Here is a 23,836-nt window from a genome sequence, read left to right as displayed (position 1 = left end):
GGCTCATCCAAAGTGGGTGAGCAATCTGAAGCTTTACGAGGCCCATGGTATTCAAAGAGGCTTTGGTAAAGAAGCATCTAGGAAATGGCATCCCTTTAACATACTGCAGAGTTTATGATCATAACTAAAATATAACTCAGTGGAGCACATCCCCCTCACCAAGACCCAACAGTCCCATTAAATTAATTTACACTGCACCGGATGTCACACACTCATAGATATCAGTTCCCTGAATGTGCAGGGGTTTTTTTTAGATCCATGAATTATTCCCTAGGATAACTGTTATTCCTAGAAAAACCTATATCGCAATGTAAAATAAATAAAACAAAATTTGTGGATTCGCACCAAAATAAACAGTAATGGTTTCTTCCCTGACACATACCACCTCCTTCCACCAGGTTTCCGGAAAATCGGTATAGTAGTTTTTGTATAATGTTGCTTTAAAACAGACAGGGGTAAAAACATAGCCTCCTTGATTACGCTGCTGATTATTTTCTGGTAGAGTCTGTTAGCTTTTCCTATAGATTATATGGGAAACAGTTAGAATTGAACATCACATGTCCAATGTGACCACTTCAAATCGCTTGTTCTGTCAGAGCCTCAGTACTCAGTATTTTATGATTAAAATGTCTTGTGTGTCTCTAATTGTGTCTGTAATGATTATATATAGGAGGAGGTGCGATGATTGTAACCGTGCTCCTTGACGTTTTAACTGAGCAATTTATTGCAGCCCTGAACCTGCGACCTCTCTTATTTTGGGACGTTCACAGTTCTGCTTTTGATTGCAAAGAGGATTTAACAACTTTGTTCTCAGCTGCTATTGTTGTCAACTGCCAGGTCCGAGAATTTTTACGACCAACTGACTTGTGATCCCAGTCTTGGGATGAAGGTGATGAGAAGGTAAATATTTAGAAACAAAAGAACAGCATCAGCTTTGTGTTTTCATCAGAAGTATTTATTATCATGAGATAAACCAGGATTCACCGCACATTTACAGATCATGAAACACAGCAGATTTCACAATGCTGATTTCCATGGTGGGTATCCAGGTGCCAACACCATCAAATCATGGACAGGAGTGAATTATATGCAAAATATACACAATCTACTTCCTTTGAATCCTGAATTGAATCTTAAACCTGAATATTGCACACTAAACCTTTTTCCCTTCTTATTTTCTCTCCATTGTAAAAGAGCATTTATATTTAAAGTATCCAAACATACAGATCTACTGTCCTGCATCAAACAGCTTCTTCCTGCCCTCCATACCCGACATGGCCTCAACGTTCTTACGCCAGTCAGTCACCTCCTCTTTCTGTGTAGAGGAAGATTATTAACGATAATTAGTGATACTGTATTTTCTCAAATGCAACACAAGCAGAACCACAGCACATAATTCAAACCCAGTTTAAGCCTTAAAGGGATAGTTCCCCAAAACTGAAAATTCACTCATTAACATTAACGCGCAAGGAGGATATCAGAGGATATTAAGGCCAAAAAACGAGTTGAATTTGAATGTCGGGGCTTACGGATACTTGGATGACACCACAGGAGCAGTATGGAGGCATTTTTCTGTTTTTCTGTTGTTTTTTTTACGTTTGAAGAAGTGGTCCCCAGTTACTTCAATTGTATTGGATTTGGCTGTAACGCTGTTTACCCCTGGGACTCCAAAGGTGTTTTGAGGACTCAAACACTTCACCCACCCCTCAATCAGCATAGTGGTGAGAAGAGAAGTATCCCTTTGACCTCCTCTCATATCATCTTGAAAACTTTAAAAACCAGCATATTAAAACTAAATGACTCGGCGCTATTTGCCACTCTTACCTTCTCCTCCTCTTTCTTCACAGTCTTGAGGTTGGCCTTGAAGTCCACAGACTCTTTCACCTTGGAGCCCAGCAGCGCTCCCAGCATGGCGTCGGCTGAGATCTTCACCCTCTTCAGAGCGGGCCGCTTCATCTTGCCCTTCAGTTGGAAGATCTTCTGAGACAGATTCTCAATCTGCGGTAAACAAGTAGAAAATCTTCAGTGTGTAAGATTTAGGTGAAAGGGAGCTATTGGCAGCAATTGAATATATAATAATCCTAGCGATGTTTTCACTAGTGTGTAATCATCTAAATTCAAATGGTTGATTTCTTTACCCTAGAATGTGGCCTTTATATTTAAATACTTCATATTTATATCTGGAGCAGGTCCTCTCTACGGAGGCCGCCATGTTTTTATATAAGCCCAAACTGGACAAACCAAACACCTTTTGAGTTCTTATGACAACTGAAGGTTTCCACAGGTTCTCTTTCATGTTTGGAAGGGGAGGGTGAGGTGAGAGGGTATTCAGCTGCAACATGCAACTTCACCACTGGATGTCACTAAATCTTACACATTATCCATAACAGATTCAGGAAGTCTTTTTACCAATCCAGAATTGAATTAAATGAATATGAAAGAACACGTACCTCCTTGCTATTTTTCACCACCTTGGCATCAATGTCGTAGCGCTCCTCATCCACCACATCAATCTTATGGTACAGGTCTTTGCACACAGCCTATCGACAGAGAGAGGATCAAATGTAATGAAAGTCTTGTTACTGCTGCACGTGTCAGGTTACTTCTAGATTATTACCTTAATTATTAGTGGATACTTGCTGTGTATTTAATATGCTAAGTAATATTTTATCTACTAGTGTGAGTTACTATTGCCTTGAGTAGTTGTGTCAGCCAAATTCCCAAAATATAAAATGCAGACATCGAGGCCCCTGTTCTCCAATGCACCTCCTGCATGTGAACATGCTGTATGCAAGGCATCTAGAGGGCTGCTTACGTGTGAAGCATTTAACTCAAGTTGTTTCATTGTGGTATGTACGATAGGGGGCTTGTGCAGTGACCTGAACATACCTGAAGGTCCTGCATGGACAAACCAGACAGCTGAACAGAAGGGACTCGCTCACTCAGAGAACTTTCTCTCTCCAGCTTCTTCGCCTCCCTCTCCTTCTCCAACATCACCATCGCCATCTTCAGCAGTTTGGTCTAGAATTAGGAAAGACACACACAGTTTTATTGGCACATTTTGTGGATTGTGTCATGATGTAGATGATTTAGCAGTAAATTGTTATTGGTCAGATGGTCACAGAGATGATGTTGTAATGAAGAGACAGTACCTTTAGAGCCAGCCTGCGAGAGGCAGAGGTCTTTGATTTTTTCTACATAAGAGGCAGAAGATGAAAACTTATTGAACCAACAGTTACATAAAAAGACCCACATGGTTTAAAAGATAAATATTTTTTAAATAATAATAATACAATCCTCAGATAATAAGAACAACTTACGGGTCTGTAGAAGAAATCGAGATATGGAAAAGAAAGAAATAAGGATACAAGATTGAGTAATGACATCACAGAACAACAATTTTACACATGTTTAATTTTTAAATAATCAAAAGATATTTATATTACTTACGCCTCAGACATGGTTGGATGCCTCTTGTCTTCGAAAAAAATTATAAAAGGTTTTAGACTCAGGTCTGAAAAGATTTCATAATAGAAGCAATATATCCAAGCAAGATAGCTTTAGCATTTTTCAACTTTATCTTCAACTTGTGTATAATAAACTCTAAGCTTTTATAAATTAACTGATATTTTATTATGTTTTAATTATTGTTTGATTCATTTTGTGAACCATTATTTAAGTTTCTATTACTACACTAACTTTTTAGTCACGTTTTGCTGGATAAGCCAGGTGACAGTCATCCAAAAACACCAACATTAAGACTTTGAATTAGAAACACTGTCTGTGTGTTGCAGGTCGTTTGAATGATCTGTTTTCAAGGCAACCAGATCAGAAACAAAATCTGAATTAGTTATTGCAGGAAAAGACACACAGCATGTATAACTATAAGAATTATAAAAAATTCCCAAACATGTGTTACAATAATTAAAAATGTAGAGTGTTCTTACAAAAAAAGGTCAAAGCACGTGTTTCCTGAAAGACCAGAAATAAATCTTACATTTAAAGTAAATTTGCATGTTTATGTTTTTCCCTTGTCTCTGCATGTCCTTTTCCTTCCAGACAACAGGTAAAACTGTCTTAGATATTCTCACTGTCATCATCAAATCAATCAACATACCTTTTTAAATCTCTTCAGAAATCCTGTTGGGGTTAAACTCAGTGACTTTAAATGAAGATGAATGAAATGAAGAAGAAAACTCAAGTCACAGTCTTGATTCTCGCCTATTTAGAGTGTCAAACTAAAATGCTGCCTCCTGTGTCATGAGAGCAAGTGAACTGTAAATAACTGCACCTCCACATGACATCCCCCCCAACCGCAGGTTCACCGCCAATTTACTCCCACTGCTCAACAACCAGATTATAGCATGTCAGAGCAGTCTGGACTCTGCATTAACATCTGTTTGACTGTGAATCTAATACACCACTATGATTTCTAGTATTATTGAAATAGCTAACTGGATCGCTAGATTAAAATTAAACCTGAACAAATGAGAGAAATTAAACAGACAAGTGATTGTGGTTGTTTAATCAGCATCACATGTATTACACATAGGGGGACAGCGCCATCATCTGTATAATGTGAATACTGCATTTCAAAAAAATAACTCAAACGTACTTCAGTCAAAAGACACAATTTCAACATTCAAAGGATGCAAATTCATCTTATTAAAGTGGCACACAGTGGCAGTCTTTATATACAGGTTTACATTCCATCAAGTGCATTTGTGCCTTTGTTTAATATTTGTTGTGTTGACATGAACTAACCAGTTTTGTTTCACAGTTTTGAAAATATTTTTTATGTGGACATTAATTCTTAAATCAAGACAAAGAGATCATTTCATTTTTAATTGAAAAAAAGCACTTAAACACTGGAAACTCAAGATTTTAGAATCAATGTCTTGCTAACATGTGCAGCTTCTTATTGTCCAGCATTGAACAGCTTCTTCCTGCCCTGCATACCAGACATGGCCTCCACGTTCTTACGCCAGTCGGTCACCTCTTCCCTCTGGAAAGTGATGACACAATAGATTTTCATTCCGTAGTTTATTTTACCATGTGGACGATTTTATCAGCCAACAACTTTACCTTGTCATCCTCTTTCTTCACTGTCTTCAGGTTGGCCTTGAAATCTGCCTTCGTGAGTTTGGAGGTTTCGGTGTATGCACCCAGCATGTCGTCCGTCGTTTTCTTCACCCTCTTCAAGTTGGGCCGCTTTACCCCCTTCAGCTCATTGATCTTGTTACTCAGTGTCTGGATCTGTGCAACAAACGTCACGCTCACAGGTGAACCAACAATCCAACTAAATCATCCAGATAGGCCAGTAAATGTATTTATATTGTATTTGTGACCAACTGTACCTCAGTCCCATTTCTGGCTACCTTAACCTCCATATCATAGCGTACTTCATCTACAACATCAATCTTACGATTTAGTTCTTTACAAAGATCCTGCAAAGAAAAAAGAACCATGAAAAATACAGATATAAACTATAAAAATAAAGTAACACTGATCAAATCAGCTGAGCTCGTTGTGTCAGTACCTGCAGCTCCTGGACGGACAGACTTGAGAGCTTCAGTGGAGGGAAACACTCGTTCAGAACTCTTTCTTTCTCGTGTTTTTTCTCTTCACTTTCAGCCACCAGCATAGAAGCTGCCTTCTTCAGCAGTTTGGACTGGAGGATAACGAGGTCTTAATTAGTGATGAACACCTAAACAGTTTTCAACTCCCCCACACCTCCGCCAAGGTCCACCGATCCCCTGAAATTCAGTCAAGCTGCACCAAATTGTACGCACTCATAGATATTAGTTCCCTGAATATGCCTGAATGTTCCCTGGGAAAACATTGAAAATTCAAAATCATCTGCCCCCTGATCCAGATTCACAAAAATGTAAGTACTTTCTTCCCTGATCCACCAAGTGTCATCCTAATCTGTTCAGGCGTTTTTGTGTAATCTGGTTCACAAACAAACAAATAAACATACAAACTAACAAACAAATGGACAGGGGTCACAACACAATGTCCTTGGTGGAGGTGATCATGCAGCATGCTGTTAAATACTGGTCACATATTGGCTCAAGACTTACCTTCAAATGCAGTCGGCGAGTTGCTGAATACTTTGGCTTTCTCTGTGACAAAGAAACGCACACTTTACACATTTACATACAGCTATAAATGTAGGTTTTATATGTAATATTAAGCCTGAAATGCATAAAACTTCTGAATATATACTGATGATCAATTAATGAAAGAAAACATTTTTGCTTACCGGTCTTCCTCATCATTTGACATGAAAAGTGAACAAAAGAATATTTTGTTTAATTATAAACATATACACAGTAAAAGTAGGGAATCTGTAAAGTGAAGTATATTTGTACACAAATCAGTTACTTAAAGAAGTTAATACTCACCCCTCAGACATGGTTGCAACTTATGGTACCTTTTGAGCAAAAACAAAAATTTTCAGAATCATTTTATTGTGTGCATATTTAACATATGTTTTATTACACAATTGATGCAAACTTCACTTAATAAAACCCATCATATTATTTGTCTGTATCCAGCAAAGTCTCAGTAGTATTGTCAACAATTAACATGATGAATATGGTGAATCCAACCAGTTAACTAATAGATTTATCTGTACTAATTCTCCACAGGGGCTCTCAGGCAAACCTCTCTATTCTTCCAGGACCAGCTAATCCTTACTATTGTTATAACGGGGTGATGAGGGGTCTGTTTGCGCAGCTATATTTGGACACATGTCGCTCATGCTCTGGTGTGTCCTCGCATCATGTGGCCTTGATGATGTCAGAGACAGTTAAGCTGCAGAGCTTTAGCAGCCAAGTGAGGGACAAAACAAAATCTGGTGGGACTGTTAGACTGGAAAAAACAGTGCAGCCCTAACCCTTCAGGATTAATATTATTGTTTTCTGGTTTTGAATCAGGTTATTAATTGTTTTCATGTGGCATCCACACTAGAAAGTTCCAGTTTAGGTTAAAATGAAAATGAAAAGGACTTAAAGCCAATAAGTTGGGTAATATATTTGTCATTATATCCCTTCCCTTGACACTTTCCGTCACTTTCTCTGACCTGCATCAACAACATTTAATAAATGAAACATGGCATTTCACATTAATAAACAGATGGAGGTGTCAGAGCAGAACTAAAGCCTGTAACTTGCCTCTGACACAACACAGCAATATATCCAATTTGTGGTAAGCCGGCTTGACAGGGAGCGAAAGTCAAGGTAAACAAGCAAAGCCGGCAGACCTTGCCCTCCACGCCAGTCCATACGAGTGAGCCATCATCACTTATCACACCAGCTTTTCAGCCGTAGCTGTGGGTCAAGCACGCGGCTACACCAATACTTCGGTGGCCAGTTCAAGCCTCGAGTTACATATCCTCACTTAGAGGATCAAGCGCCCATCAAGAAGCTCGAGGTGTCATAGAAGTCAAAGCCTGAAAGCCACAAGGTTGCTTTGAGACCTTGTCAGAAGTAGTAACATAGCAGGGATTCCCTCATATAAATACCAGCGACAGTATAGACTTGTCAGGGGCATGCTGATATGCAGTGTTCACTACTCACTGTAAAGCTGGACTAGATTTGACCCAGACTAACACTTGGCTGTAGAGACTAGAAGATCTAGAATAAATCTGAATTCTTGCGACACATAAGAGTTTCATTATAGGATCCAACTTACCCTGAATATTAGAAGAAATCAGAGCAGCAGCAGCAGCAGCAGTGGTGAGCGAGTCAGGAAAATACTTTATAGTTATTAGTGAGCGATTCGTGCTTTAAAGTCTCATGTGAATGGCTCGCTTAACCCCCCCCCCCCCCCAACACCTGACAATTGCTGCATCACAATGCACAATCCCCTTCTTGATTCGCCCTTAACCCGTGACCCATTTATTTCATGTGATTGTTCTGCACACGGTCACACCTCAAACACCCCTGATATGCTAGGCAGCTGAGTAATCCTCTCCGCAGATATCAGATACCTGTCATGTGACGTGCTGGCTTAGGCTCTAACAACAAAGACAAACTGTTATGAAGGTGCCTTTTCAGGTCGGGTTCAAAAGTGAATCAGTTTATGAAGACGAATTGGAAATCCTTTAATAAAGTAGTATTGTTGTTGTTTATGTCAAGGAGTCAGCCGCAGCTTCTCATGTAAGGTTGCATTTGGGCACGAACATACTTTGAGCAGGCTAAGATGCTAAGGGGATCCAAGCATCACCAAAGTTATTTGTTTCTTTGGGTCCATTAAGAGTGTTATGGCAATTCTTCCAATAGTTTTCAAGACTTTGGGGTTGGGAACAAAGGGACAGACCGACCTTTGCACTCAAAAACAGCAACAACTTTACTTAAGGTGAACTGATCAGTCAGTTGCTATCCTGTGGCCAATCACAAGTTTAGTGACCTCCTGAATAAAAACCAAACTTACTTGAATACAATGTGTTGTAGACTGAATGTGTGGACAATAAACAAGAGGAGGAAAAGTTTAAAAAACCATTACATAGAAAAGTTATCTTTACTTAATAGGAAGAATTTTTACAGATGAATTGTATTGTGCTATTTCTTATCTATGTTTTCAATTGCAAAATTGGTGGGTTGAATAAGATATTTACATAAATCCTGAACGCAGCACGTCACAGACTGGACGACAGTACTGAATATAAGTGTATTTTTATATTTGGATCATGGTGCCATCATGGCTCCTGAATCACTGCTGTGACACCACTCTCATACAGAGTATAAATACTTTCTATTCTGGTGAGACACAGGACTGTCTGTCCATCCGCCTTTCTGTCTGTCTGTCTGTCTGTCTGTCTGTCTGTCTGTCTGTCTGTCTGTATGTCTGTCTGTCTGTCTGTCCATCCGCCTTTCTTTCTGTCTGTCTGTCTGTCTATCGGTCTGTCTGTCTTTCCACCTTTCTGTCTTTCTATCTGTCTGTCTGTCTGTCTGTCTGTCTGTCTGGGGTGGCTATGGCTGAGGGTTAGAGTGGTCGTCCCCCAACCAGAAGGTCGGTCTTCCCCATCTGCATGCCGAAGTGTCTTTAGGAACCCCTAAAAATGGCCCCTCATAGATGATGAATGCACTAATTTGAAGTTGCTTTGGATAAAAGCGTCCGCCAAATGACATGTAATTTAATGTCCATCCACGTATACGTCTATGTCTGTCTGTCTGTCCAGCCAACTTTCTGTCTATGTCTGTCCATTACTGTCTGTCTGTATGTCTCTCTGTCTATCTGTCTGTCTTACCATCCACCTGTCTGCCTGTATTTCTCTCTGTCTGTGTGTCTCTCTCTCTCTATCTGTCTGTATGTCTGTCTGTCTGTCTGTCTGTCTGTCTGTCTGTCTGTCTGTCTGTCTGTCGGTCTGTCTCTGTCTGTATTTCTCTCTGTCTGTATGTCTCTCTGTCTATCTGTCTGTCTTACCATCCACCTGTCTGTCTGTATGTCTCTCTGTCTGTTTGTCTCTCTGTCTGTCTGTATTTCTCTCTGCCTGTGTCTCTCTGTCTGTCTGTCTTTCGGTCTGTCTGTCCATCCACCTCTCTGTCTGTCTGTATGTCTTTTTGTCTCTCTGTATGTCTCTCTGGCTGTGTGTCTCTCTCTCTGTCTACATGTCTGTCTGTGAGTTATGTAAACTGACACAGTTGAGCTCAAGGTCCAAACGGAGCCACAGACACATTTTTGTCCTATAAAATAGAATCCTTGGTAACTAAACAGCTAATAACTGAAGGTTCGTTGGTCAAAATCCTGAGCTGTCTGTATCGGTTATCTGTATATTTAGGTGATGTTGCCTGATGCTGGATGTCAAAGTATTGTTTCAGAGGTGTTCCCCTCACTTAAAGAGGTTTATTTTTAATTTATAGTTTTTGTAATTACAGCCTGAGAGCATCTTGGTTTCATGTCTGGCACCTTAGATGCTCATGTCCCTTTTTCCTCCTCATTTCCTGTCAATTTTCTACTGTTTTCTGTCCAACAAAGGCTAAAATATCCAAATAACATACAATATGGTTTAAAATACCAAAATGCAGGGTACACTCTTTCAACAGGACATATACTATTTATAAACTTGGTCACTGCTGCCACCCAGTGAATGTTTGGTGCATTGACATATCAGTTGGTATAAGTCTTTACATTCTTTGAGAAGTAGGAACAAGAAAATCAAACATTCAGAGAGCAATATAAGCAACCAATGCTGTTCTCTCGATAGGAATGGAAACTACAAACCACACTTGACAAGGACGTCCTTCCTGTGTATTCAGATGCCAGCACCTGATAAATCTGAAACCACACTCACTGGTTAAAGTCAGAGTGCCATCTTCTTCTTAGTGTTTGTTCAACCAGACTCTCGAACCATCTCCTCATAAAGAGTCACTTAGTGTTTTGTATTTACACTTTAGTTTCTAAAGCTTTTTCTCCTGTATTGTGCAGCAACACCAGCAACACAATGAGCCATCTTCCTTTTTTCTGTTTTTATTTGACTGCTGGACTCACAGTGTCGTCTTGTCTTCGGATTCTGAACCCACATCAGGACTGCAGACAACCGGTGAGGATTCAAAGTATCTTTGAGCAGTATTAACAAATATTGAAGTGGGTTATTTCCAATCATAACGTGTGTGTTTTGCCGTATTTTTTTCAGGGTCTCGCCAATTGCAAAATCAGTGAGTATTTTAATTGTTATGTAGCCTATAGTTAAAACAACAGAATGGACATATTTTGTGCAAGTATAAGCACTTTTGGATATGACAGTTTTTAGTATTATTCTTAGTAAGGTGGAAAATGGATGCATTAATGAGCTGGTGAGGGTGGGTCTAACTTTAATGAATGTTTTTACATTAAAGTTGTTCTATTAATCAGAATTTGTAAAGCAGTTAGTAACTATCACGTCAGATTGAATATTTTGCAGTGGAGCAAAGTAGCGTAGGAGTGAAATGAAATAAGCAGAACTCATTGGGAACATTCCAGTAAATAACAAGTTTCAAAAATGTTTACCTTTGTGTCGTGATTAAGTAAATGTATTGCATATTTGTGTGCAATTTACAGTCAGTGAAATGTATCTGAAACATGATAACGTTGACACTATTCCCTAAATGCCAGATAACTGTTCAGATAAACACAAGGTATATGGTGCTCCCAGCGGCCCCGACTTGGATCCTGAGCATGTGGGAGTCGTGACTGACAAAAGTGGGAGAGTCCCCAGTATGAATGTGACATGGAGATTAAAGTCAGATGGTAAGTAATGCTAAACTCTGCAGCTCTGTGTAAAAGTACTTTACTCTACAATATTCTCTTCTATTCACAGGAGGTGTGTTACACCTTTCTGGGTCAGAGATAAATATTCGGGATGAAAAAAGTAATCAAAGTGTGTGTGTGCAGTTTTCTTTCAATATGAGTAAACAGCTGAATCCAAGCTATACGAGGGTAAGAAACATATATCTTTAACTTCTGCTGTAGCAGTGCCAACCAGTATACACATATACACACAGATGATATAAAGCATTTATGATTCTCATTTCTCTATCAGTGGACATTTTCCTTGGACGGAGTTGTGGTCGAGCCTGAACATACATACGCAGTGTCAGTTGTTAATTTGCCAGAATCCAAGAATGGAAAAAACAGCATCACAAATATAATTATTATCCCAGGTGAGTTTCCTTCATGTCTCGCTCATCAAAAGTCTTTTATTTTAATTAGTTTTTGTCAGATATACATTTTTTGGATTTGTCACATGATGTAAATCATATTTGCACAGTTATAAAAAAGGTTAATCAATTGCCATCTAATCAATTAACAATTGCAGCTCTGATTTTCACTTTCACTTTCAACATGTTGTTTATATGTTAAAGCAACAGGACACTTTATACTTGTTTATCTTATATTTGACAGTTTTGATGTTATTTCCCCAGTTCACTGATTTTGTTGCTTTTCTTGTTAATGGGGTACAAGAGGAACTTTAAAACGTTCTAATCAGCTTCTTGTCTATCGTCAGGATGTGGTGACAGCAGAATCCGAACGGCTCAAATGTGTATTGAAAATGGTAAATTTCTCATTTTTACACTTCTCGAGTTTTAATGCAAAACCCCAAGAAATCCATTGTACTCTTTGCATATTTTATTTCAGATAGTCTATGGAAGCCTCACATGACCCAAGCCATGATTTTGGATAAGGAAAAGAAAAAGTTGTTTGTCGTTGTGGGTTTTGAGGCAGCAGAGTATTCAGAGAGATACCAAGTCTCCATCAAGATCCAGAATTTCCATTATTCACACAATGTCTCAAAGGTAAATACACCAAATGTCTCCCATTTCACCAGTGATGACCCGAATAACTGTGTGAGACCTGGTTTGTATGACCATCATGTACATGCTGTAGAGTAACTAAAACAGAATTTATTTTCTTATTCCATTAAACAAACAGGAGAACCGAACATCACTGAACGTGACATTTGAATTTGGTTTTTGGCCGCTCCCACAGTGTGAAATGTTGATATCGGTGAGTTCAGTTTTGATTTAATCTCCCATCCTCATTAGTTAACAATGCAATCTAGCTTTCAGAGGAAGAGCATCAACATTACAGTGACTTTACTCTGCTGTTACATAGATTCAACCCTTTTTTATACGATGCAAAAATGACTGTCAACGCCACGAGAAAACAATCAAAGAGTGTCCTTGTAAGTACCTTTTTTGACCTATTCTCAATGACTCTATGGTGCAGAGCACGAATCAGTGACTCCAAATCCTTTTTGCTCGTGACCCATTAAAATGAAGCACAGTTCACTTGATACCCCTTGTTGCAGCATTTCTGAAATTATTTAAATATTTATTTCAAACCCCAAAAAATGTTAACTCATAATATATAAGAAAACAGATGAAAATTTAGGTATCAAAACTTTTTTTAATTACCTACTATGAATCATCTCACCAACCCTTGAGATTTAAGAGCAGTGCATGAGCGCCAAACCTCAGATTGGGAATCACTGGTTTCATTATGTTTTGATTAACTTTTTGTATTTACATAAAGCTGTTTCTAATCTCTATCTGTTTATCTTGTTTTTTGGTCAGATTATTCACGGACTTTCATTATAAAGGCAGTGGTGGGCCTGTTTGTCATTGAGCTTTTTTTTTTTTACTTCCTGTGGAGAGCATGTCATAAAGGTTTGTCCTTGTATACTTAAACTTAACTTGAATTCAATTAAATTAAGCGATCATTGAATTCAAACTTGATTAACTGCATCATTTTCCCAGGTTCCCTGAACACATCCTCATCTGCTGCCAGACACCAACCGGAGGGTTTTCAAATGCAAGAGAGAAAACGAGTCCTGGTCCTCTACTCCCTTGACCACCCCTTGTACAAAAACATCGTTCTCAAGCTGTGTGGCTTCCTTGCAGCCAAATGCGGCACAGAAGTGGTGCTGGATCTGCTGGACTCTGCCAGTCTGGGAGCAATGGGAAGGATTCAGTGGTTGGACTGGCACAGAGAGCAAATCGAAAACTCCTCAGATAAGATACTACTCCTGTGCTCAAGAGGGGTACAGGCCAAATGGAGAGCCATGTGTGGAGACAAACAGGTTATTCTGAGGGAGGACGTCCACTCACCTGTAGGCGACATGCTCACTCCAGCACTCTGCCTCCTGGTCCCACATTTCATCCGATCTGCATCCTTTGAAAAATACTTGGTGGCTTATTTCGATAATGTTTGTTCAGAAGAGGACGTTCCTTCACCTTTCAACATCGCAGTGAGGTACAAGCTGATGAAACAGTTCGAGGAGCTGTTTTTCAGGATCCTGGACACAGAGAAGCATGAACCAGGCAGAATGAACCACATCGAAGGGCTTTCAGAGGACGTGTACCATCAGTGCCCCTCGGGTAGAGCCCTGCGGGATGCCATAGAGGCTTTCTATGCACATCAGCTGGAGCATCCACACTGGTTTGAAGAAGAATCACTGGAGGGCTCAGAGCTGCAGGCTGATGAGCCCCACATGGCCAAGCAGCCTGACAGATCTCATACCGTACCTAACTCCACCTAAGTCATCAGCCATGTAAAGACCTGTGAAACTGATTTCACTGCTGACAGAATGGCACTCAAAGGAGCCGAGCAGCCATTAATGTGCTCCTCAGCTGAGTTCAGATCTTACTGTTGAGGCAAAGCAGCCAGTTCGACTGTATCCGGGTGATGATGCTCTTGAGGAAGATCTTACCAGGAAAACACTGAGGGTAGCACTTCACTTATGTAGTTTAATGACAAGTACGGCCTGATTCAGAGGCCGAATTCTGTGACATCATCAGAAACTAAACTAGAAAGCATTGGAGCGCATACCAAGGCTCAATAGTCCATTTAAATTCACACAATGTCCCGTAAATAGGCCCGATTTTTCTCATCTAGATCCATTAATTATTCAGTGGGAAATCAGTGGAAAAATCCCTGGATCCATAGCAAAATGTTATGGGTTCTTTACTGACTCATTCCTCATCCTGACATTAAGTTTCATGGTAATCCGTCCAGTAGTTTTTGTGAAATCTTGCTGTAATTTGTTGGTAGAAAACAAGACAGGAACATTTATAATTTCTTTGCAGACTTTATTATATCTATGTACATTTTTTTATAAGCAAACATGCTTTGTTGGTGATATACAGTGTGTTTTACCGTGTTGCTTGTTGCATTGATGTCAGATGTCACTGTCACCAGGAGACAATTCCAGACTGTAGTTTAGAGCACAGCGATCTGTGGTTGATGCTTGTGGGCTGTGTAAACAGTGTTCAGGTCAAAGTTCAACCTTCTGGGCAAAGTTTCCAGTATTTTAGTTGCATTGGAGAAGGTAAGCACTAAACTCTGCTGGGGGAAACAGTGATTTTTAACAATGAACTGATTGAATGTAATGTGTAATATCTCAGAACGAGGATGTTTTGATTAAGTAGTCAACATCTCCACCACAGGTTAATGTTCTCCTTCATAGCATAGAACTGTTCAGTTAATGTTGATGGCTTCTTTCCAGCACTTTGATGGTTTAAATGTAATGTGGGTTTGTATCTATCGATGTCTGTGATCTTCTCTGTGTCATTAATGAGGTATTGATTACAAATTAAAGCTTTTAAATGAACAGTGTTAACAAATTGGATCTGTACACTGAACTTTATTGGCTTTATGCATCAAACACAATATTGATGGTGTAATACATTACATCTAACAATCTTCTGTGTGTAGATGCAGTGAAATAGGAGTAAAATGTGATAATAACACAGACGCTGGCTCTGGACTTTGGGTGTAAGTTTTTGAGAGTGGCCCCAAGAGGGGGGATGGTGGTGGGAATTTGTCCCGACTTACTGGAGCAAAGAAAATCCTCACAATAGCTGGTTTGGACTTGTGCCTTGCAGTGCCAGAAAACACACAAACACACACACACTCACACACACTGCGGGGTGTGATACAGCTTGTCGGAGCCTGTTTGACATTTTCTGCAAGAAATTGAGGTAATATTGTTCTGATTTCGACAAACACATGACCTAAACAGATTTTATGTGTATACACAGAATGGACACACTTTTTTTCACTGTATAAAAGTCTGCAAGAAATTGACTTAATCAACCTTATTGTCTCTTTAGAGTGTTAGTGTTTGCATTTTTTTTAATGGCTGCTGTAAATAAAACTTGCAGAGTGATGATCATTATCTGCTCAGTGTTTTTCTTATTTTTAATCAAACAATGAGAAAGAAAATTTAATTTAACTTCTCTCATTAGTCACAATTACCGACCATCTGAACATCTTAAACATAGAAATTGGCCGCTCATGTTTTGGTATTTATGCAAATAGGAGTAATACTGGAGGGGAGACTGACATTATCAGGCTGTAACAGTGAAAGACAGTTGATCAACTCAAGTTGACTGATCAGTGAGGATCAGCTGACTCTGCTTTCTTTCCCACTGAAGTGTTTTCAGGGTTTCCCTCAAAATCTGAGCAGAATGAGGAGAATGCTAAAGAGCGTCCCTGCACTCGTCCTGAGAAGAGGAATCACAACATATCAGAGCACATGGTGCAAAAATGGTACATTTATCTTTGAAATCTCTAAAAAATATATTGCAACTTCAGCTCAAAGTGTAACGATGATGATGGGGATGATGATTTGTGAATCTCTCCCCTCAGACAGCCTCTTCAGAGTTCATCCATCTGTATCACAGGCGTTGGCAGAAAACAAACCAGTGGTTGCCCTTGAGAGCACTATTATCACACACGGCATGCCCTATCCACACAACCTGAGGTACACCTGCATGACCTTCAAGCGTCAACACACTCTGATACCAGCAGCTACTGTGGAGTTGTTTTCATACCCTGACAATGATCCTTCTTAATGTAATCGCACAGCACAGCAAAGGAGGTGGAGGCCATCGTACGAGCTGAAGGTGCCACTCCAGCCACGGTTGGAGTGATCGAGGGCAAAGTGCACGTCGGTCTGTCGTCAGAGGAGCTGGACCACCTCGCACACTGCAGGAGCTCTGTGAAGGTGTCCCGTCGTGATCTGCCATACGTCACCAGCAAAGTGAGGCTATTCAACTCAGATAAGAATAGTGCTGGAAGAAGCATTCAGATTGTTTGACTTACAGTAGAAACACTAAAAATCTCCCTTTCATGTAAATGTCCTCAATTCAAAATCCTAATTCAGTAAAGGTACTGACGTTTTTTCAGCAAAATTTACTTTAAGGATTAAATGTATTTATTAAGAGTAGCTCTTTTCAGATTTCTATATTATGTTTTCATTACTAACAAATACATGCAACAGAATTTCCAAGGAGCCTGTTTCAGATACTGTATTTACTAGTAAGGGAGATTCCCTTTCATCATCTGTACGATATGTTTTTGTCAAGTAAAATCTGCAAAGTAACATGAAGTAAAAAGTCCAATATCTTCCTCTAAAGTGTAATAGAGTAGAAGGACAAGTTTATACAAGCTAAATATAGTAGTTTATAACAGTGGTTCCCCAACATGGGTAGTGTCCCCTCTGGGGGATCATGAGACACCATTGGGGGATCGTTTAAGGATTTCTTTGAATCAAACACAATTTGAAAAACAATTACAAATAGCATATCTCAGCCAAAATATTTTTTAAATAGTTGTCAAATTTAAAGTAAAACCCTGTGACTCAAAAATATGTCATCGGCCCTCTGATTTTCTTTGTCCTTGCATGACCCCTACGGTGATTATGACAGATTAGCAACAGCATCACTTGCATGTTTTTGCTGAAATCCATATGTACGGTTCAAGCACCTCCAGAGATAATGGGAGTCACAAGGCTCTGGCACTGTTATTTTGGGGCTTGAGGTCTGAAAAGTAATAATGCTAGGATGCCACTGATAATTCTTACCAGTCTGTGTCTGTTATACATGATGACTGACCTGGTTGCAGGGTTTCATCCACTTGAAATAAGTGAGTTTATATTTCATCGTGGTGTGGTGCAGTCAGTCCTGTATGTATTTGTGTGTTTTCTCAGGGGCTCACTGGGGGAACGACAGTGTCAGCCACGATGATAGCTGCCCATCGGGCTGGCATCCCTGTGTTTGTCACAGGTGGTATCGGAGGAGTTCACAGAGATGGAGAGAACAGTAAGATGACACACACCATGCTGGAAATAAGCCACCTGGACTAAATAATACAGTACCTATAACTCTAAAGAAAAGTTCATTCTCTCGACAAATAGTGATGATAGACAGACTATATGGTTTTCGCCTCCTTTTACATAGAGGTCTTTCTCAGAGTAAACAATGGCGTCATCATATACCAACCCTATTTGGTGACTAAGACCATGAACAGATTCAGCTGCCAAGGGCCGAGCCCACCTGGTCTGAGGAAGACCTTCATGTGTATTAACACCAAGACTCAGGATTGTGACTTTGACTTAACTTTTTTTGGGGCACGTGAAGAAGAATAAGTTGTTTATTTAAGGAGCCATAATAGTTACATAAAGTCTTACCATTAGCCTCCACTGACTAAATGATTGTTCCTTTAGGTCTGGACATCAGTGCAGATCTGACAGAGCTGGGCAGAACTCCCATCGCTGTGATCTCTGCTGGGGTCAAGTCTATTCTGGACATTGGTCGCACCCTTGAATTCCTTGTAAGAATATGGAGATCATTTTTAAATACTATTTGAGTGGAGACGTTTTATACAGCCAAATATGTATCAGCAATATTTTGTGTTGTATGATTTGAGATGTGTGAATGAAACTAAAATAGGTTATTTCTTCTGCTGTGTATCTTTAATCAGGAAACACATGGCATCTGTGTAGCCACTTATGGGAAGTCAAAGAACTTCCCAGCATTCTTCTCTCCTCAAAGTGGATTCAGTTCCCCGTGCCAGGTTGACAACCCTACTGAAGCTGCAAAACTCATTGGTATGTGAACATTTCATATCCTGAAGATTGTCCTAGAGTTTAAACATATTCTGTGTCCAGGCATATTAAACACAGAATATGTTTCAGTTGGTAAACCCATTGTACAATTGGTTTGACATGTTTTATGTCATTTTTTGTTACAAGTCTGGATGTCAGTTTTCTATGTCTTTCAGCGAGCACGCTGTCCCTGGGTCTTCAAAGCGGTGTCCTGTTAGCGGTGCCTATCCCAGAGGAGCATGCAGCTGCTGGCAAGCAGATAGAGGAAGCCGTACAGGCTGCAGTGACAGAGGCCAGGTACAGAAACTCTGTTATACTCTTGTAATCTGTCACTTTCTCAGCAGCCATTTTCTACATCAATGGAGAATTTGATGGGAAAATCCTAATTTTCTGTTTGTCTTTTTGATTCCCTCAGCACTAAAGGAATCACTGGAAGAGATGTGACCCCATTTATTCTTCAGAAGGTCAATGAGCTGACTAAAGGAAAGTCCCTTCAGGCCAGTATCCTTGAGAAAATCTGAAAACATCAACCAAAGAACACAGGAAACATGATCATATCAAATTCTTAGAAAAAAAGGTCAAAGGAAGATTAATCAATGTGTTTTCTCTCAGGCTGACAGACTACAGTAATCTTTATTGACACTGCTGATTACCTATGTGCTGTAATACACCGTCCTTAACCGGGGATGTTTCAAGACATCGCTCTCATTCGTAACAATGCTCGAGTTGGAAGTCAGATCGCCTGCGCACTGTCAGAACTCATGAATGAGAGAAAGTTAAAAAATAAAACTCATCATTCTGGAAAACACACATCCCAATCAGAGTCAGATATCGTGAGTACAAACACACATGTTGGAGTATTTCCACAGAAGTCATATATTGGCACAATACAGAACCTGTAGTGCTTTTATTTTACAGGTTGTGATTGGAGGAATAAATGTAGATTTCATTGCCAAAGGAAAAACCAAAACAATTCACGTAAGTTTAATTTACAACACATTTATCCACATATCTTATAACAACATAAATATAGTCTGAGAGCACTTGTTACCTCTTTCAGTTTGGACAGACCAACCCAGGAAGTGTGTGTCAGTCATTTGGTGGTGTAGGACGGAACATAGCTGGTGAGTTCTTTATCTTATTATGTTCATGCACGTTTTCATCAACACTTTAAAACCTGATTGTGTCACTGTCACTTCTGTGGTGTTTGTCTTCCAGACTCTCTGAGTCGATTAGGCCACAGGCCTCTGTTCATCTCAGCTGTTGGAGCTGATTCAAACGGTGATGCCGTGTTAAACTACTGTAAACATATGGTATGTGCACATCAACTGGTGACTGTCACTAAGCAGGATTAAAATTCTTCTTACTGAATTATGTAAATGTTAAATTCTTGTTTCTGAAAGAACACGAGTGGTGTTGCCAGGCTGGAGGAACAAAGCACAGCTACTTACTGTGCTGTCATCACTGAGAGTGGAGAACTGAGCCTCGGCTTGGGCGACATGGACATTCACCAGCAAATCACAGAGCAGTGTGTAAGTTTTAATGGCGCTCAGTAGAGCACATAGCTCCACCAAGGCCCAGCAGTCCCCTTATGAAACCATATTTAAATTCACCAGATCTGGATTTTTATTTGGATCTGCACCAAATTGCACACACACTCATAAATATGAATTACCTAAATATGTAGGGTTAGGGTTGAACAACGCCCCATCTCACAATGTTAAAGAAAGGGAAAAAAGAAAAAACTGAATCTGAGCCTACCTGCACAGGCTCATATTTAATGTGTTTGATGTAAATATTCTTTGTCTTCCAAAAAGAGAGTAAACCGAACAGCCTTGGGTTTTCAAAAAAGTAAGATGAATGTCGGTTTGGCTTATTATTTTTTTTTACATTTACAGATATACAATACACCTGTCATGAAAATAATTAGTTGCAATAGTTTTCAATCTATATTTATATTTTTTACTCTCTTAACCAATCCCTAAAATTATTGTTGTATTTTATGTGTATCTGTGAAGCAGCTCTGTTATTAAAGATCCCATAGAAATAAACAGCACTTATTTGATTACTACACTTGATTTATTAATATTCTATCTTTGATCTATATTTTCTAGGTGTCACAGTTTGAGAAGCAGCTTTCATCAGCCACTCTTGTGTGTCTCGATGGAAATATCCCTGTCTCCACTATTGACTATGTTTGTGGTGTTGCCAAAAAGCACAACATCAACGGTAAGCATTGGCAGACGGTGACTAAATGATAATGAAAGATTGTCAACACAAGGTTTAATTGATTTTGATGTATACCACTGATGTGTGTCACAGTCTGGTATGAGCCAACTGATTCAGAAAAGGCTTGTAAGCCTTTCCTGTCTGACGCCTGGAAGTCTCTGTCCTATTCTTCCCCAAACCTGGCGGAGCTGTGCACCATGAACAAAACACTGGGTATCCAAACACCTAAAGGTAAACAGAAGTGGACTGAGAGGCAGAAAATAGTATTGAATGGTTCAACTGTAGACTGTTACACATTTCGACCCACAGTTGTTAGAGTTAGGTCACTTGTTAAAAATGTGAACAGTGTGACAGGCTGCGGATGTGGTTTTGTCTTGTGGGGTGGCAGTGCTGCCAAGTTCTCTGGAGGAGGTGCTGGGTGTTGCTGTGGATCTCTCACGCCCCCTTCTGGAGCATCTTCACTGTCTGGTGGTGACTCTGGGGGCTTATGGCGTGTTGGTGTGTGGAGAGCAGGACGCAGACTCGGTCAACCTGCAGCCAAGACAACAGAGGAGGGTAAGGACTGACTGACCATACATATATGATGATGATGACGACGATGACGACGATGATGAAGGTTACCAGAACAGTAAAAGTGAGGATACTTTTTGCTGCACTTTCAGAGCAGGAAGCTTTGTGCTGTACATTACCCGGCACTGACCGTGACGGCAGAGGAAACAGTGAATGTATCAGGAGCAGGAGACAGGTGCTAAAACTTTTCTTCACCTTATTTCTCTTCCCTTCTTTTTTTTTCTGCAGCTACAGTTTCAGACACTTTTCATTTCCAATGATCTGTATTCTCTCTGCCAGTAACAGTTCAAACAGAAGATGCTCATCTATGCTCTCTCTTCAGTCTTGCAGGCGCTCTGATGGCAGGGATCCTCCGGCGGCGAGACACAGACAGCTGTGTTCGGATGGGGCTCTTGGCTGCACGGCTGTCCCTGGCATCACCGCACCCCATCGACCCTACGCTCAGCTTTGACTCAGTAGATCTAAACAAAGTCCAGACTCAGAACTGGCCCAAACCGAGCTACAGCTGCATATAGATTGAGCATATTTTCAGTTTGGGGACATTGATAGAGAAACGTGTGAAAAATTCGGATTATAGTGCAATGTTTTTGAAACAGATGTTTCAGTGTTTTATGATTTTCAGCCTTGGATTCATATGAAACCAAAATGAAACACTGAGTAAATAAATGTAATGTATGATAACACGTAACACAAATTGTATTTGATATTACTGATTGTTTTGATGACCCCTTAACTTGAGCTCATGATTACAAATCCTTGTGAATACATTATAAGAATAAACATTATAAGGTTCTCTAGTGTTTTGATTTGTTATACTGCAGAAAACTACAAATTGAACATCAGTGATAGAGGAAGTAAGCATTTGTGTCCAGCCTGTTAGTGGTAATTTTACTTCGGATGTTATGTAAATATAGAACTTAGATAAGAATGTCTGTTTTTATTAATGGAATAATACTTCCATCCATCCATTTTGTACTGCTAATATATAGGCTCAGAGTAGATAGATGATAGATGATAGATGATAGATAATAGATGATAGATAGATGATAGATGATAGATAATAGATGATAGATAATAGATGATAGATAGATGATAGATAGATGATAGATAGATAGATGATAGATAATAGATGATAGATGATAGATGATAGATGATAGATACAAGATAGAAGATGATGGATGATGGATGATGGATGATGGATAATAGATGATGGATAATAGATGATAGATAATAGATGATAGATAGATGATAGATAATAGATAATAGATGATAGATGATAGATGATAGATGATAGATAGATGATAGATAGATGATAGATGATAGATGATAGATAATAGATGATAGATGATAGATGATAGATAGATGATAGATGATAGATGATAGATAGATGATAGATAATATATAGAAGATAGATGATAGATGATAGATAGAAGATAGATAGACGATAGATGATAGATAGAAGATAGATGATAGATAGATGATAGATGGATAGATGATAGATAATAGATAATAGATAATAGATAATAGATGATAGATAGAAGATAGATGATAGATAGATGATAGATAGAAGATAGATAATAGATGATAGATAATAGATAATAGATGATAGATGATAGATGATAGATGATAGATGATAGATAGAAGATAGATGATAGATAAAAGATAGATAATAGATGATAGATAGAAGATAGAAGATAGATGATAGATGATAGATGATAGATGATAGATAATAGATAGAAGATAGATGATAGATGATAGAAGATAGATGATAGATAGAAGATAGATGATAGATGATAGATGATAGATAATAGATGATAGATGATAGATGATAGATGATAGATGATAGATAGAAGATAGATGAAAGATAATAGATGATAGATAGATGATAGATGATAGATAATAGATGATAGATGGAAGATAGATGATAGATAAAAGATAGATGATAGATAGAAGATAGAAGATAGATGATAGATAATAGATAGATGATAGATAATAGATAATAGATAATAGATAATAGATAGATAGAAGATAGATGATAGATAATAGATGATAGATCAAAGATAAAAGATAGATGATAGATGATAGATGATAGATGATAGATAATAGATGATAGATAATAGATGATAGATGATAGATGATAGATGATAGATAATAGATGATAGATAGATGATAGATAGATGATAGATAATAGATGATAGATGATAGACGATAGATATTAGAAGATAGATAGATGATAGATAATAGATGATAGATAATAGATGATAGATGATAGATGATAGATGATAGATAATAGATGATAGATAGATGATAGATAGATGATAGATGATAGATAATAGATAATAGATGATAGATGATAGATGATAGATGATAGATGATAGATGATAGATAATAGATGATAGATAGATGATAGATAGATGATAGATAATAGATGATATATAGATGATAGATAGATGATAGATGATAGATAATAGATGATAGATAATAGATAATAGATGATAGATGATAGACGATAGATAATAGATGATAGATAGATGACAGATAATAGATGATAGATGATAGACGATAGATAATAGATGATAGATAGATGACAGATAATAGATGATAGATGATAGATAGATGATAGATAATAGATGATAGATAGATAATAGATAATAGATGATA

At 38.8% G+C, this 23,836-nt stretch overlaps 3 protein-coding genes across 8 annotated transcripts; 1 reads left to right on the top strand and 2 right to left on the bottom strand.

Annotated features, from left to right (window-relative positions):
• On the top strand, positions 1-21,960 carry zgc:136858 (uncharacterized protein LOC678543 homolog). 2 transcript variants are annotated; one of them, XM_034587904.1, is made up of 21 exons: positions 1-12; positions 14,286-14,844; positions 14,954-15,467; positions 15,924-16,038; positions 16,138-16,252; positions 16,357-16,531; positions 17,480-17,591; positions 17,996-18,102; positions 18,253-18,379; positions 18,553-18,673; positions 18,792-18,877; positions 19,073-19,209; positions 19,295-19,354; positions 19,437-19,500; positions 19,595-19,689; positions 19,780-19,908; positions 20,491-20,605; positions 20,699-20,836; positions 20,994-21,160; positions 21,268-21,350; positions 21,498-21,960. In XM_034587904.1, exons 4-21 carry the CDS (start codon positions 15,957-15,959, stop codon positions 21,688-21,690), a joined length of 2,106 nt encoding a protein of 701 aa, XP_034443795.1. In that variant the 5' UTR covers positions 1-12; positions 14,286-14,844; positions 14,954-15,467; positions 15,924-15,956; the 3' UTR covers positions 21,691-21,960. The 2 variants fall into 2 exon arrangements, with proteins under 2 accessions (XP_034443795.1, XP_034443796.1); XM_034587905.1 differs by lacking the exons at positions 1-12; positions 14,286-14,844; positions 14,954-15,467 and adding an exon at positions 14,912-14,933.
• Positions 944-3,482, bottom strand: tnni4b.2 (troponin I4b, tandem duplicate 2). Of its 4 annotated transcripts, XM_034587908.1 has the most exons (7): positions 3,451-3,472; positions 3,321-3,324; positions 3,153-3,194; positions 2,890-3,021; positions 2,451-2,540; positions 1,825-1,998; positions 944-1,315 (listed from the first exon to the last, which is right to left on the bottom strand). In XM_034587908.1, the coding sequence occupies exons 1-7, from the start codon at positions 3,459-3,461 to the stop codon at positions 1,229-1,231; spliced, it is 540 nt and encodes a 179-aa protein (XP_034443799.1). In that variant the 5' UTR covers positions 3,462-3,472; the 3' UTR covers positions 944-1,228. The 4 variants fall into 4 exon arrangements, with proteins under 4 accessions (XP_034443799.1, XP_034443800.1, XP_034443801.1 ...); XM_034587909.1 differs by lacking the exon at positions 3,321-3,324 and having other exon boundaries at positions 3,451-3,482; XM_034587910.1 differs by lacking the exon at positions 3,321-3,324 and having other exon boundaries at positions 3,447-3,480.
• Positions 4,509-7,770, bottom strand: LOC117763057 (troponin I, slow skeletal muscle-like). 2 transcript variants are annotated; one of them, XM_034587914.1, is made up of 8 exons: positions 7,699-7,770; positions 6,408-6,436; positions 6,266-6,269; positions 6,084-6,125; positions 5,540-5,671; positions 5,358-5,447; positions 5,086-5,256; positions 4,509-5,005 (listed from the first exon to the last, which is right to left on the bottom strand). In XM_034587914.1, the coding sequence occupies exons 2-8, from the start codon at positions 6,416-6,418 to the stop codon at positions 4,919-4,921; spliced, it is 537 nt and encodes a 178-aa protein (XP_034443805.1). In that variant the 5' UTR covers positions 6,419-6,436; positions 7,699-7,770; the 3' UTR covers positions 4,509-4,918. The 2 variants fall into 2 exon arrangements, with proteins under 2 accessions (XP_034443805.1, XP_034443806.1); XM_034587915.1 differs by having other exon boundaries at positions 6,266-6,273; positions 7,699-7,758.
• Positions 21,961-23,836: the final 1,876 nt, after the last annotated feature.

Source organism: Hippoglossus hippoglossus, chromosome 6, assembly GCF_009819705.1.
Source record: "Hippoglossus hippoglossus isolate fHipHip1 chromosome 6, fHipHip1.pri, whole genome shotgun sequence".
Lineage (NCBI taxonomy): Eukaryota > Metazoa > Chordata > Actinopteri > Pleuronectiformes > Pleuronectidae > Hippoglossus > Hippoglossus hippoglossus.
The sequence above is the reverse complement of the archived record's forward strand: the minus strand, read 5'-3'. Positions and strand labels throughout refer to the sequence as shown.